We start from the raw sequence: 15,156 nt of genomic DNA, 5'->3' as shown, positions 1-15,156 counted from the left end.
CAAAATTTTAATGTTATAGTAAATTTGCTACAGTTGTTGGCTACTACAAAGTTGTGCAAAATCATTCTACTTATTTCACATTCACCGATTATTTCAACTCTAACGAGGTGTTGAATACGTCCGAGACTGTTATTGGCTACACAGATGTAGACACGCGGCTCCGTAACGTCGGTGAGGAAAAGAATGGCCTTCCACTCGACGGCCTCTGTGAGAGGCTTCTCTTGGTCTGTTAGCCACTTTACTTGTGGTCTAGGATTCCCATTTGCAGTGCAGGATAAGTTTGCACCCTGTCCCGGTCGTACTTCCACTTTTTCTTGTTGTTCGATGATTGTCGGTGGATAGAACGTGTCTATGGATTCAATTTAATTTATCATTTAATGAATTCATTCATTTCACTAATGTAAACTGGGAAAAAACAAAGAACTAAACAATTTTTACGGATAGAATTAAGGAGAGTGGAAAATCATATTTTGCAGCTTCAGACTATGTGCCACATTGCTCTGACATATTAGCAATCACCACCATAACTGAGGTAACCTCTTTTATAAGAACATTAAGTTAGGTTTCTGAACGATGAAAAACTTACCAGATTTACGAGTTTGTTGTTCAAGGTAAATTCGTAATTATAACTCTTAGTCAGCTATGTTTGTGGCAAAAATGGACTTAAACCATAAAACACGAAAAAATGTTTTAGCCCTCCAAATCTTCTATTCGCTTTTATTAGCATATTTACTTTTTGTTTATTTTTCATTACTCCTTTAAGGTTTTAAGTGCGTCACTACTGTAGTGTTCAGGGTTAATATTCACTGGTCTACGATTATTTGAATTAGCTATCAGGAAAATTTTCAGACGTCTCTTCAAGCAGAAATAAGGGTAAATTTTACTTTGTATTAAGCAATAATATTGGGCTATCAGTTAAATTTGTTTACAAATGTTACATTTGAGCCATGTATGCTTTAAATGCACTTCATAGAATTTTGTGGAGTTGGCAAGTCTTTGGCAAATTAGCTTAATTCACCTTGATTGTTTCATTATTTGGCAAATCCATCTGCTACTTTAATTTTCTTGCTGAATCGGCAGTTGTGGTGGTTTATAAATTGTTTCTGTGCAGAAATGGGGAGTTTTATTTCAGCATCTCGTGCAATGAAGTAGTAAATGGGGCACGTTTTATAAGACCATTGGTTTTTTTTTAGAAAAGCAATAGTGATTGTACATATTTTAAGACATACACATGGATTTTTCACGAGCACTTTACCTTCCGCTTCGTTTATTCGAGGAATTATCTATGGGTCTAGTCAAACGTGGGTCGTATTTTGCAGAATTCTCATTTTCCTACAATTAGACCTTTTAGCACAAATGGTATTCACATCAAATTTGTGTCCTTAATTTTAATGACGTCGGATCTACTCTTAAGGTGTGTTTACTAAAATTTAATTAAAACCTAATAACGTTAAAAATGGGACAACCAGCTTTGGGTTGAATTTGTAAGTATGCGAACAATTTTCTATCCTACTCTAACTTACAAGTATTTCATGTCTGCAACATACATTTTAACAAAAAACTAGGAACGCGAGCTCATTTAAAATTTCAAATGGTGTGTATTATATAAGCTTACGTCATGAATAGTGCAATGGTTTGAATTTAGCAAGTCTAATTATGGTTGTCATTTTAATAACTTTAAAAAACTGCACTGGATTGATGGCGATATCTAGTTTCTTGGAATTCTATTTGTATTCTTATTTGCAAAGCTATCAACAGCTTATGCCGCATGTTCTTAGTCATTTTTAATTACAATTAAGCACAAAATGCTTGAAATTGCAAGTTTGTCCAAAGCTTTCTTGTTTCCTAAATGCATCCCATCCAAGAAATTACAAAAAACGGACGCCTCTGGCTTATTTAATTAATAATGCATTGGGGCTGCGATTTATGGCTCGATTATTACTTAGTGTAAATAAAAGATGATTATTCATGATAAATTTATACGATACGGCGAATCAAGAGAATATTTAATGCTGCTGCACAGCTATTTTCTAATTACTTTTCAAAACGCATCTTTTTGTAAAAACACTGCAAAATCTATAAGGTTTTTTTTCTGAATTAAAAGATTTTCCTTTGCTGGTCATAAATGCTTAAATGATGTAATTTGGAAAATTTAACTTATTTTACGCGAAAGCTAAGTGCCTAACGTAACCGCCTTAATTCAAATAAGGTTAGATGCATTAAAACAAAAACATGCTCACCTTTTACAACCAAGTGTATTTTCGAGCTCACAATTGATCCATATTTGTTGGAAACAACACATTCGTAATGCGCATCGTCGGAGGAATTAACGCTTTCGAAATAGAGTGGATAGTGTGCTGGGTGCAAAGTAGGAAGAGGAAGATGTTTGAACTTGATAAATGCATCAAATGGATTTTATATCATAAGCAAAACAAGTAGTTTAGATTTTAAAAGTGGTAGATAATAGTATAAACCTTGTAGGGTAATGCTTTATGCGTTTTATAGTCTGCACCAGAATATTGATACTTGGTTGGTACTGTGAAAAGGCTGCAATTAAACAGTATTTTTTATTCAAGTGCTCCTTTCTGTCTTTTATGCCTTTGACGAGTCTTTAAAACATAATCTGTTAAATAAATCTTTTGTGTCACTTTGAGTCGGTGACTGGTATAACGGCTACTTTGATAGGGCTGGGAATCCCACCTTGATAATAAGTAGAGTTAGCCTAGTTTTAATATCTATCACTAGATAAAAATCGAAGGTTAAGCATAATCCAAGCGAATTGTTTTTTAGCTTAAGGAGCCTGATGTCAGATTTAGGGGCCCCAAAGCTTTACACTTTATGTCTCTTAAAATACTCTAGTAATAGAGGTTTAAAGCACATAATTTGTGTTAACAATGGACAGCTAACAAAAATGCACATCTAGTGTTAATGCAGGCGGCGCCAGATTAATTTACAAAGTGCAGTACCACCCACAAAATTAAATTTTAATGGGATATTGTACATTTGCATGGTGCTCCGAATGGCATTGTTTTTGAAATGCAAAAAAAAAACAACCCTTTGCCCAGAAAGTGAAAGTAAGTCGACAATATCAAAGCTAAACTTGGTGCAATATTCTTTATGAAATTATTGACAACTGCAGATGTCTTTATTTTTAAAGGTTATTAATAAACACCATTTTCAGGAATACCGCCATTACTCCATAAGGTCAAAACTAGCCCGTTACTTTTAAAAAAGTAGTTGTGACAAGATTTGAACTAACTAATAGTAACTTATCGCCAACCTTTATCTTTAAATTATCTACATGTGTGCATTGAATGTTATTCAGCTACATTAACTGGATATAAAAGCAACTTAGTACTTTAATGCACTGAAGATGATCAATTTAAGCCCCAAAGATTTTTTGAAGTCTATATTAAAAGGTCAAATTAAGGCTTTTTTTCATTATTTTCCATTAGAATAAATTTACAATATTGAAATTTGGTTTGAATGTGTTTGGTTACCAGTTTGTGTTAAAGAAACCGTCTACACTATGTTCAAGTGCTTTGAACACACAAGTTTTTGCTTATTTAAGTAGTATTTGAATAGATTTAACAAAAAGTGGGGAACCAAAATGATTTATTCTATATTTATCTAACTCCAGGAAAGTGGTGATTTTAACAGCAAAACTTGATTGACGGTGTAACAGCAAAGGAGTGACTGTTAATGTGCATATCCTTCAAATACTTTTATCTTCGAGATTCCCAATTGTATTTGTCCTATTTTGGCATCGATTTTGCAGAATGCATAGTAATGTATTGCTACATTGGTGAAACGAATAAGCGTACTTTTCCTATTTTGTCCCACTCTTCTATTTAAAACAAAAAGCTGCTAAGAATTGAAAAGGAAGCACTAATTGTATTTTGATCATGCTTTTGCAAATTCAAACTTAAAATATCATATAACTTTATCGAAATGCATGCCTTTCTAAACTATATCAGGTGTTAATTCGTGAGTACATATCTGCTCATGTAAATCCACAGCCTTTTTATGTTAAGGACCGTTCCGTCAGGTCACTTTTTGATAACAAAATAAACCAATTACCTATACTTGATTCATCAACCGAACCATCGTGGTTGTTTTTGGTAGAATAGTCGAAAGACTGGACTTTTTGTTGGAAGTGGACCGGAATTTCATTCTTGAGCCAGAGAAATTTTAGTTCTGGTGCACCTTCTGCTTCACATTCCAAATGAACAGTCTTCCCTACGTCAACGGCCTGTGATTTGGGGGAGCGAACGAATTTAGGAAACCCTACGGGGACACCTAAATAATGACGGGATAAAAGAATGACTTGGTGATTAATGCTATTATGCAAAAAATTACTCGGTAAAATAGGTATAGCACTTTAAACAGGTACACTGTCAGGATTTGAAAGGAAGGTCGGCATAACTAATATAATAAAAAACCGAAATTAAAGGAAATGCTACTAAAAAAATGCAACTATTCTCAGCTTAGGTAAATTCTGAAATTGCCTTATTTTTAAAGAACTAGTTTAAGGTACGATGTCATGCAATCAGTTTTCATAAATTAAAAATTTGTGCATTTGCCAATCATATACATATTAAAAAACAAACCAATATGATGCATTATAACACAGAATGAATATTTAACAGCCAGAATTACCCAGTAGCGAGTTTTGACGTTTCACTTACTATCGGTGTACTTGTATACTTTTAGCTGAGCCGAGGATTTGTCACTTCCAACGTGATTGCTCGCATAGCACTCTACCTTGGTACCGTTTCGTTTGGAGGAGACTTTGAATAATCGCAAAAAGCTGCCTCCTTTACCCGGAATTGAAACAACTCTGCCTATCTCACCAGATAGTCGTCCAGGATGACCATCAAGGCGAAAGTTGATAGTCGGTTCAGGGTTACCTTCAACGCCGCAAAAGAAGAGTGCATCTTCACCCTCCAGTACCGCTGCATTTTCTGGAGCCTGGACTATTTGAGCTTTACCTAAATTTAAAAAGTTTCTAGTTAATTACCTTGTTAAATACGATTGCACCGTCTCTGCGTTTTGCTCATAGTAGCATCATGGAAAGCAGCTTTAAAAAAAGGTTAAGATCCGATGTTCGGGTATATTAAAGTCCAATTAACGTTGCCAGGAATTAACAGAAACAGATGCTTGCTAAAATGCAATCATTTCAAAATTAAACTCATTCAAATTTCAAAGAGTTTGGTTTCAAATTTGCGGGCTTTTGTGCCTCAGCTCTCCTTATATGAAGGGTAAAATTATGGACTAATTAAATCGTCGTGTGCAAGTTTTTGGCCAACATTTTTATATGTGGGGATTAATTAGCTTGGTGGCTTTTTGACCACTTGCCAGCGCATTCACATACTTGAAATTGCAAGACTTCAACTCTCAGCGCATACAGCTTGTAATTTTAATTTTTATAATATTTGACCTAACGATGGCCCACTTATCCTTTTCAATGATGTGTTTTGAGGTAATTCGCTTATTCATGCATAGTTCTCTTACTGCTTCTATCTACTATCCGTAAAGTCTTGAATAACTTTGGAGTTAATGAAACCAATATTTTTAAAAACATATAAAATAATTTGTGATAGTATTAGCAGGATTTTTTTCTAGCTCTCATGATTATCACATACATGACCGAAGCTTCGACATCTTTAATGCCTTTGTAAATAATGAATTTTGTCTCATTTAAAAGGTGGCTACTTCCAATTCCTATTTCATATTTGCAGGTGACAAACATAAACTACTTGATTACTTATTAATAAATTATTTATTGCACCCCCAGGACACAAAACACGAACTTGAAACACGTCCATAAGTCACATTCGCACGGGTCGTTCAGCGAAGTTTTGCTGATATTTCCCCATTGGCCTAATACCCAATAGAGCAGAAGTCTTTACCTTCTTCAAATTCACCTTGTTGAACGTACTCTCTTCAATTCTTTAATATTACGGTGTAACATTCTATAACTGTCGTTTTACTTCCTATCCTGATACTTAGACAAACTCCTCAAATTCCTTTACGCGTATTTTTTATCAAAGTCCACTAAGTAGTAATTTGCATTAATAACACAATAAAGAGTATGAAATGTCTTTCCTGCTATTGAAATAGTTTAAATAGCCATACTTCTCGAATTATTTGTAGTGGTGTTTTGATACCTCATTTTGCTACATTGCGTTGAAGAGATTCGTAAATAATAATTCGCTTTCACCACTCCCGTACAAAGGATCCATTCTCTTTTTAACTCTTTCTCCGTTTTTGTTAAGTATTCCAAGAAGTTGGAAGTATGAAGAAATAAGCTAGGCAGCACATTAGACTTACGCACTCTTCAAAAACGTAGATTGTGATTTAGTGACCCTTTTCTTTACGATTAGATCATTAATGATGGTTTTTGAATTATCAACGCGCCTGTTGTATGCTTTCAAAAATATGACCTGGTCAACTCTCACCACCCTTAAGTAAAATACTAAAAAGCGTAAGGTATTGCGAAAATTTATCACTTTTGTGCCTTGTTTGCCAAACTGTCTGCTTAACTAAGGAAATGTTTCTAAATTATGTAATGACGCAATTAGGGCATTTAAGGTCAAAAGTAAATGAAGCTGAAATTGATGAAAATTCAAAGTACCTACCCAGTGTCATCAATAAAGGTAGCCTTTGCAACAGCTTCCTTTCACAACGCACATTTTGAAAATATTTGCCTTAAATACATCTTTATTTTTGATTGCATGATTAAGTTGTTAGGTAAAAGTAGTTTTAGGAGAAAATTAGTATTTTTCACAAACGCCTATTAGATAACAAACGAGGTTATAACTGACTGATGAGCCAAGCAACCCTAAGCAACATTTCACAAATAGACACCTTCGCAACCGTAATAGAACAAAAGATTTGACAATTAGCAAGAAACTGTGCAGTCTTGATAAGCAAATTAGATTTATTTTGCTAAAATTAAAGAGACAATAACGTAAAAATAAGCCTTCTTTCCTGCCAGACCAATGGTGTTTAATGTTCAAAAACAGCCAGCAAAGCCAACCAAAGTTCACATGCAATACCAACAAAATATGCAGGAGATGAGGCTGAGAAACAAAGGCTTCAGCCTTGCTCTTGTGGTCTTAGAGTGTATAAATTAAACCAGTCAGGGGACTCTCTAGAAAAGAAAAAAGACCCTAAGGTCTGTAAAATTAGGGGTAATGAGTACTTGACACCTTAATGGAAGGGAGCATACACTTAAGTAACTACGCTAAAAATTAATGTCAGCTAGTTAGAAAACTTTAAATATTACAAAATTTGGGCGTGTGTTTTTACAGACTTGTAATAAATGAACGGACTTTTACAATTATTCAAAGAGACTGTTATCAAACGAATCACGAGCACTTAATTCATCATTTTCACATTATAGGACTTAAGTTACTTGCACAAATTATTTGTCAGAAAATAAAAAATCTTTTCGTGATGTAAGTGAATTTAAATGTATCACGGATTAAATGTGCAGTTTTTTAAAAAATGCTTTTAATAAGTAACTTTTCAGTTTTTAAACCCATTAAAGGTCCATGACTAAGCTTAGGTGGATATATTACCCACTAAAACTGAAAAAGTATAATTTGAGGCGAATTTTATTCAGTTTAAATACATAAACATACCTGATTTTGTGGTGAATGGACTTTGCAAGTCAACTTAGTATCAGCTAGTAATATAGCAAACCAACTTTAACAAATATTTAATAAAGCTCAATGCAGGTTGATGTTAAAGTCTAAAAAGAAAACTCTTAACCGTATAATATTGTGTAGTGCTTCACGGAATTCCAGTAGCAAAGAAAATTGACTGGCCGCTTTTATTTGCTCTAATTAAATGCAACTTTTACCTGCTTCGAGGTTTTATTTTAGTTATTTAATATTATTACCAAAAACTTAAAATTTGGCTAATTCTGTCTTTTGTTTTAATTTCCTATTCTGGTCTTTTACATGCAATTCACCTTCTATAATGCCTCACTTAGTCATAAATTACTCTATGCATGATAATTCCACCTCTGCTTTTATGACTTACTAGGCAAAATTTAAACATGTCTTTGGAAAATATTATTTTGATTAACTTTGATGGGTACTAACATTACGACAAACAATCATTTTTACTTTAATTTGCATTAGGTTACACTCGTATACTATGGTTGTCACACAACGGGAATCTCTTATTTGAATTTTTCAAAAATACCGAGCAATTCTTTAAATTGCGATTACTAATAAATATGGCTCCAAAATAAACTAAACTATTTTGAACTACTAAAATTGATGTGAATACCTTACTGTTAGGTTTCTAGGCATTTCTGAGAATTCAATCGCAGCACTTACTTGTATTATTGAGATAGGATTTGAGTACTTCCAAATTAAACCACTGGCAGCTGACACGATTGTAAAGAAATTTGACTTGAAAAATCAAGCCTATGATGAGAATAAGTGAGCTCATATTAGGTCCAAATTCATGACTATATGGAACTGTGAGCACTGTATTTGTAAGAGTCAAGTATTAAAAACAGCACGTTGCACAGACTTGTTTGCTCACAGCTTCCAATTACGCGGATGGACATTCCAACAGACCAATCAAATCAACCCACCAATCATAGTTGAATACATCCGTTACATACTGCTTAATTAGGAGCGCATTAAATAAATATCTGGAATAAATAGTTCGCTAAACCTGGAGGTAGGTTTTTTATTGATATTTAAAGTTCAGTTTTTCCCTTAAACTCACCTTTAAAAAGCGATACCACCTTTTTTTTGTTTACAGCAACATTCACTCATCTCAGGAAAACGTCCCAACCTTGAAGAAATTAAACTTACTGGCATGATAATAAAAGTAAACCGCTAAGCGCCCACAAAAATATTAATCATTTGATTTCGGTTTTATTTAGCCCTTTATTTATTAAGTCGCTTGCATGGACTAACTGTCCTTTACTTTATGTAGTTTTAACACAGTGTATTATGAGTTACCCGATAGCCTTATTGTGTGAATACTCAAAATAGCAATAGACTCTTCATGACGCCATAATTGTGACAATGTATTATATATAGACGTACCTACTTGCTATTAATATTGTGTGCTCCTAGACTTTCTGCAAGCAGCTTAGTAGAAGTGATAATCAGGAGCATGACTGGGATAGCAAATGCCATCCATTATTATGCGTTTAGGAAGTATTACTGTAACAACAACTCTACTAACTTGAACTGAGTAGAGCCTTTAATAATTTTAGGGGTCGAGCAAATCAAGTTTGGAGAAGCTCAGTGAACACATTACATATGAGAAAAGTACGAGAAATTACAGTTTACCCTGAGTGTGAAGATGCAAAACACGTGAATACTACAAAAAGTTACAGAAATTATGCCCTTAATTTACGCAGGCACGAGCACCATGCACACTATGTTGTACAAAACGCTTGGTACAATATTTAAAATATAAAGGCCTATGGCTTATTACAAAGGTCAGCCTAAACTATGCTAACATTTAGAGCTGCTAGAACTAACGCATTCCTAAGTCTAGCACTTTGTTCTCTCTGCTTTTATGTATTTTTGGTAAGAAAAATTGCCTCCCAGAATAGATAATGATCTACCAAAAAGGTTGTACATGCCACAATCATCGTTGCCCAGAGTAATTAAAACGACTATGAAATTTTTTAAAGTATCAGCATATGTATTCACGACATTTTTATTTTCTAAGAAAGGACATATCATAATTTGCATGATATTTAGCCTGATGTACCGGTGGTATTGGTGACCATTTTTACATTACATCAGATTTTACTTTAAAATAACTATTTAAAACTTGCTTGATTAATCGCACTAAAGGTTTTTGTTGGGCAGAAAATTAAAAGCAGAGGATTTTTTAGATCACTCAAGCATTGAAAAGTGCCTTAAACATACACACGAACGCATACTCTCCGTACATAATTTATCGTTAAAAAACGTCATACTTTCATTTTGGTGATAATTCTTTAAACGCAACAGACACTTCTTTTTAATCACATCTATTTTTGCAATGACTTGTAGCCAATGCCTTAAAGATTTTAGTTCTAATTGTGCGGTTATGAGCAGTTTTTACAGTGTACCGTCGTTGTTATTTTGAATTTGATTTAGTTGTCCTCATAATTTAGTTCCGATGGTTCTAACAAATAAGCTTAAAACGGTTTATCTAAGATTTGTTGCTTAAGAAAAAATGAAAACGGGAAAATTGGCACTAGAAATCACGCGGTTTGCTGCGTAACAATTGAGCACATGAGGACCGGAAACCCTCTCCGTTTTGAGCTTTGCTTCTATATGAACCCAAAATAATTGATTTGGTTCCTGAGCTAAATGAAAGTGAAATGTTTATTGTAGCATAGTAATAATTTCCGCTGCTTACAAACAATATCATAGTTATGCGTTCCAGTCGAAATTAAGTGGGCTCAACTTCTTATTAAAGCAAATTATTAACAAAATTTTGCTTCAGATAAGCTTGCCTTATTGTATTTTCCTCCAAGTTCTTATTTTTAAGGTGATTGGCGATAAACAATTTTTATCAGAGATCTCATTAAAACCTAACATATATTATCAGCAAAATTGGTATTTTTAGCTTTTTCAACCCAAGTAGCGACTTTATACCTTGTATAGATGCGCTATACTTAGCTAAAAATCATGCAAATTCCTCGGATAAGATTATGTCATTAGTTTCTTAATTTGTTTAAAGGATCACTTTCCCAATGTTATCTGCATTCCTAATTTATGTTGCTTTGCGTAAAAAGCATTTTAATGAGTTTTAATTCCTATGTATGGTATTTTTGCGAAGAACTTTTAAATTAGTTTCATGTGTCTGTAATGAAAGTATTATATTCAGCGTGGTCTAAAAATTTCCATTTCCATCAAGGAGTACCTATTTAACGAATCCCATAATTTTTAGCCCTTTCATTGCAGTGCTCTTAATAAAAATCATTTGCTGTTAATCCCAAAACATTAGAAAGTTTGAGAATGGACTAAAAATTTGCATTTGATGAATTTTCATAAAGGAATTGCACTACCAATATGACTTGTTTTATTTTCTTCCAACGTAAATGACGCAAACTTACTTTTTTGCAGCAATGATTAATTACTTACAATAAGCAAATATGCGTAGACTGTTTTTGGGGCTGCTTATGATGAACTAAAAAGATAATTCATATATGGTTGTCTAAAGGCCTTAAAAAGGCCAAACGGAATTTGCAAATCATTATACATCTTGCTTATAAATAATATTATGCATTAGTTAGCAGTAGCTAATTGCTTTCATCATACTAGGTAAAAACTCAATTCTATTAAATTAGGACCACAACATTTGATAAATGGCAAGATCTTACACCGAATTTTTATGTGTTGGAGTAACACTTATGAGTCTCTCACAAAAAAAGATGCTGTGCATTAAATATTAATAATAACCATCTACCACAATGCATTAAGGGTAAGTGTGGACTATTTTCCTTTTATCCAGACAAAGGCAATTATCCACAATATATTTTATACCAGTATCAATTAACATTAAAAAAATGGGCGCACTTCCAATTTTTGCAAGTTTGACTAATTTTGAATTACATACAGATAACCACTTTAGCAAGTGACATGACATTTTTAGTTGTCCTTAGGTGTGAACATTTGAAAAGTCCAAAGGAGCACCAATGGGAAATATAAAGAATTATTGCGCGTTCGGAAGATGCTTTGATTAAACTGAACCTGAAAGGGTGAAATGAATTTGAAAATTTCAGCAAATGCTTGACCTGTAAATTATAATACCAAAGCAAATCTATTTTGATGCACTCCTGTTGTTTTGGGGTTTCATAGAACTTTTTATATCTTGTGCTTGCTATTAAACTTTACAAGACATTGCATAATGCATGCGATCTCAAGCAGCTAAAGAGCATTAAAAATGGATTTTTCTTGAGAAGAATCGTAATTCTTGTAACTTACTAATTTCCTGGTTGGCCGGGTATTTCCCAAGAACCCATGAGTTTGGTCCATTAAGCGAATAATAATCTTGCCCAATATTCTGACCCCTCGCAGAAAAAAAGAGGGCAACATATATCACGAGCATATTTACTTGGAGTTTCCAAGGCCTTTAAAGCTGAAAAGCAGTGTGTGTAAAAGCGATTACGCATATTCTCAAACAAGTTAGAAATGACAAATTTAGGTTGCATTTTGTATTTGGATGCTAAGGGGGAATGTAGTTTGTTTCTTTTGCTTAAATATTTGAATAAAAATGTGTAATTTACCCTAAGAAGACTACGTATTTGCAGGCTGTTTAAATGATTACGTGAAAAATGTCAGTTTTAATGCTAAAAAGCATTTTTGGCTGTTATATAGCAGTGATAAAATTCTTCTACTTACTCAATACCCCCAAATTCAGTCCTACGAATAATTTGAAAGTGTAAAGTAAATGGGAGAGAAGGCACACGCAGTTAAAATTTATATTTCAATATAGTTTTTCATGTGAGAAAACTCACTAAAAACGAACTTTTTAGGTAAATACTTGAATCAAACATTCAATTGTAGCTTCTCTGGAAGAATATTGTGTACGAAATGACTTCCTTTGCGCTTTATTTCGAAAAGTTAATTAGTTGCATTTTGAATTTTATGCTTTTATTTAGAAATAAATGAGATGCCCTTTTTTACTTTTTTGGACCACAATTTCAATATGCCGCATTAATAAGTGGTTGTTAAGTCAGGTACAGCTCATGAACTATTGTTACCTCTAGAAATTTTTAACAGCGACAACAGCAGCAAATTGAGAACATAAAGTTACTTTGTGGATAGTTTAGTCCACTAGTCTGTGTCTTACTAAGTCTTTTAAGTGAAGCAAAACGTAATGTCTTAGAGGTCTCTTATCAGTCACTCTTAATTCAAATATAATTAGTGATGCCCTCTTCATATCAGGCTATTCAAGATCCATCTTGGCCTATTCACATTAAATTCGAATAATTATATTGACATGTAGACTAATGCAAATTGCCCTTGTATAATTTTATTAAATGAAACAGGATTTGTAGAAATCTTGAACATTTATATATTGACTGTCCTACTTCAACAGTTTCTTTTACTCACCGATGTCACTTGACAAGTTTGACTAATTTTACAACAAATAATTTTCAGGTGCTATTATTATGGTACAGTTTTATACTGTCGGTCTACCTTATAATTGAAGGTAAAGCAAAATAATAAAAAGCACTTCCAAGAAATTCATTTAGCTGATGCGAAAATTAAAGCCGATACGAGGTCATAATCAGCAAGAACTTCCGGAGAATAGTATATCGCCACAGTCTAGGGTATATCAATTGTTTTTATTTACAAAAATGTTCAATTTTAAAGCGGTAATTCACGTACATGCATGATGCATGAAAAGTTGTCTCTTTTAAAAATAATGTATCTTAACTTGGTTCTAGATGCACCCAAAAAGTCAGTAAATGTAGATGCTTTAAAGACCTTTTATATAAGCAGAAGTTTTTAAAAATTCGATCATTTCATACCTCCTAATTTTTTTTTATAAGTGGATACAGTCTGCATATCTCTATGTGCGAACTGTAAATTTATCATGCTGCAGTGATTTTCCACGAATATTACCCATCCCTTGTTGAACCTCATTTGACAAGATCCATTTATAATTATGATTCTTTTAAAATCAAAATAAGTAAAATGCAATTAGCTTTAGCATTTTTGAGATTCTAAAGAAAAAGTATTCAGTAGAATAGCTAGCCGTGATTCAAGTGTCTGCGGTTTGAAGAGTTTAAATATACTAAAATTAGTCAACTAATAAAAGACTTAATATTAAGTGTAAACATTTGTTCGACTTTTACTAGTGCACGTGTTGGTGCATGAAACATGATATTTTACAGTCGAGAGTAGGAAGTATCCTGTATTGATATCTATAAATAATTTTTACTACGGGAAAAATGCAAAATGTTATGTCACATAAGTCTTTCGCAATATGAATGGGATACTTTTATTAAGGAGATCTTAATGTATAGACCTTTTTTATCTTAGTGATAGCTCGCATGAAAGTTGATCTCTCCTTCTTAAAGCTGCAGAAAATTTCCCTTTCTGTGTCCCTCGTTTTAAAATAAGAGCTTCCCACATTACCTGTTTTTGGTCTTATTAATGTGGCTTAACAAACTAGAAATAGTTCATCAACTTTACTTATTTTCTTGTTGTTATTAATGGAATAGCATTGCATCAAATCCGCCTGGAATTCGCCATTCACAATTAATGACTAAATTCTTTTGTATTCCCACTGTTGCCTGCTTTGCATTGAGTAAAATTCTAATAAAAAAGCCATAAGGCTTGGTAGGTTGTTCTTATTAAAAACGTTTGAAGGGTATTTTATGGCAATCTCTATACTTTTAAGAAATTTACTGACTGTGGCACAAATTTTTAATTTCTGAGTAAAGATGCCTTTGCCCAATTTAAGTGTGCTCTGCCCTATACCCACAGTTTACTTTTGTGTTTAAATCAATCCATGAGGCAAAAATGGGTTCTTCTACTTCTTTTTTGAGGAAAACCCAATTAGGCAGATACTTTCAAAATCTTCCTATTTATAAATTACTTTAACGAATGTTGTGAATTTGGATAAAAATATCATAATCTTACTTTCACTGCGAACCCAGACTAAGTCTTGTCGAATGGAGACGATGCAAACATTTGTTAGTCTGTTTTTCATCTAACGATATTTCAAATATAGTGCATTTATTATTGGCACAAGGAAAATGAAAATTTGCGTTCACGTGTGTAAACGGCAAGATTTATGGTCTGAGCGTTAAGGTAGATGCACGTGAGTGTTCTTTGCAGCAAATGGTACGGTCCATACGTAGTACTGTGGGTTCTATTAGGAAGCATATTATTATTATTCGTCTTAGCATTGATAAAGGCGTTAATCCATGGACATACAAATATGATTCTGCATATATTTTCGCAAAATCTTTTTAAATCACCCCGCTTTTTCCCAAATCTAATTCCTATAAAAATCCATTTTTAAAAGCTTTAGTGCCTTACTACACTATATAACATTCGAGTTTGATTTATGAAACTACTTCGTAGCTGCACAACCCCTATGAATTGCGGTGAAGTGTCATGCCTATTGATAATGTCATTAAACTTTCCTTTTACA

General features: G+C 33.3%; 1 protein-coding gene across 1 annotated transcript; it reads right to left on the bottom strand. All coding sequences in view use genetic code 11, as the record gives it.

Annotated features, from left to right (window-relative positions):
• Positions 1-88: 88 nt before the first annotated feature.
• EGR_10599 (Tyrosine-protein phosphatase Lar) lies at positions 89-5,060 on the bottom strand (the record flags this gene model as incomplete). The annotated part of the gene is given in 6 exon segments (XM_024499848.1): positions 89-99; positions 119-349; positions 2,241-2,357; positions 4,081-4,299; positions 4,689-4,991; positions 5,033-5,060. 6 exon segments carry the CDS (start codon positions 5,058-5,060, stop codon positions 89-91), a joined length of 909 nt encoding a protein of 302 aa, XP_024345740.1.
• Between the last annotated feature and the right edge of the window lie 10,096 nt (positions 5,061-15,156).

This window comes from Echinococcus granulosus (genome assembly GCF_000524195.1).
Source record: "Echinococcus granulosus chromosome Unknown EG_S00239, whole genome shotgun sequence".
NCBI classification, from domain to species: Eukaryota; Metazoa; Platyhelminthes; class Cestoda; order Cyclophyllidea; family Taeniidae; genus Echinococcus; species Echinococcus granulosus.
Note: the sequence above shows the minus strand (reverse complement) of the source record. Positions and strands in the feature narration are given on the sequence as shown.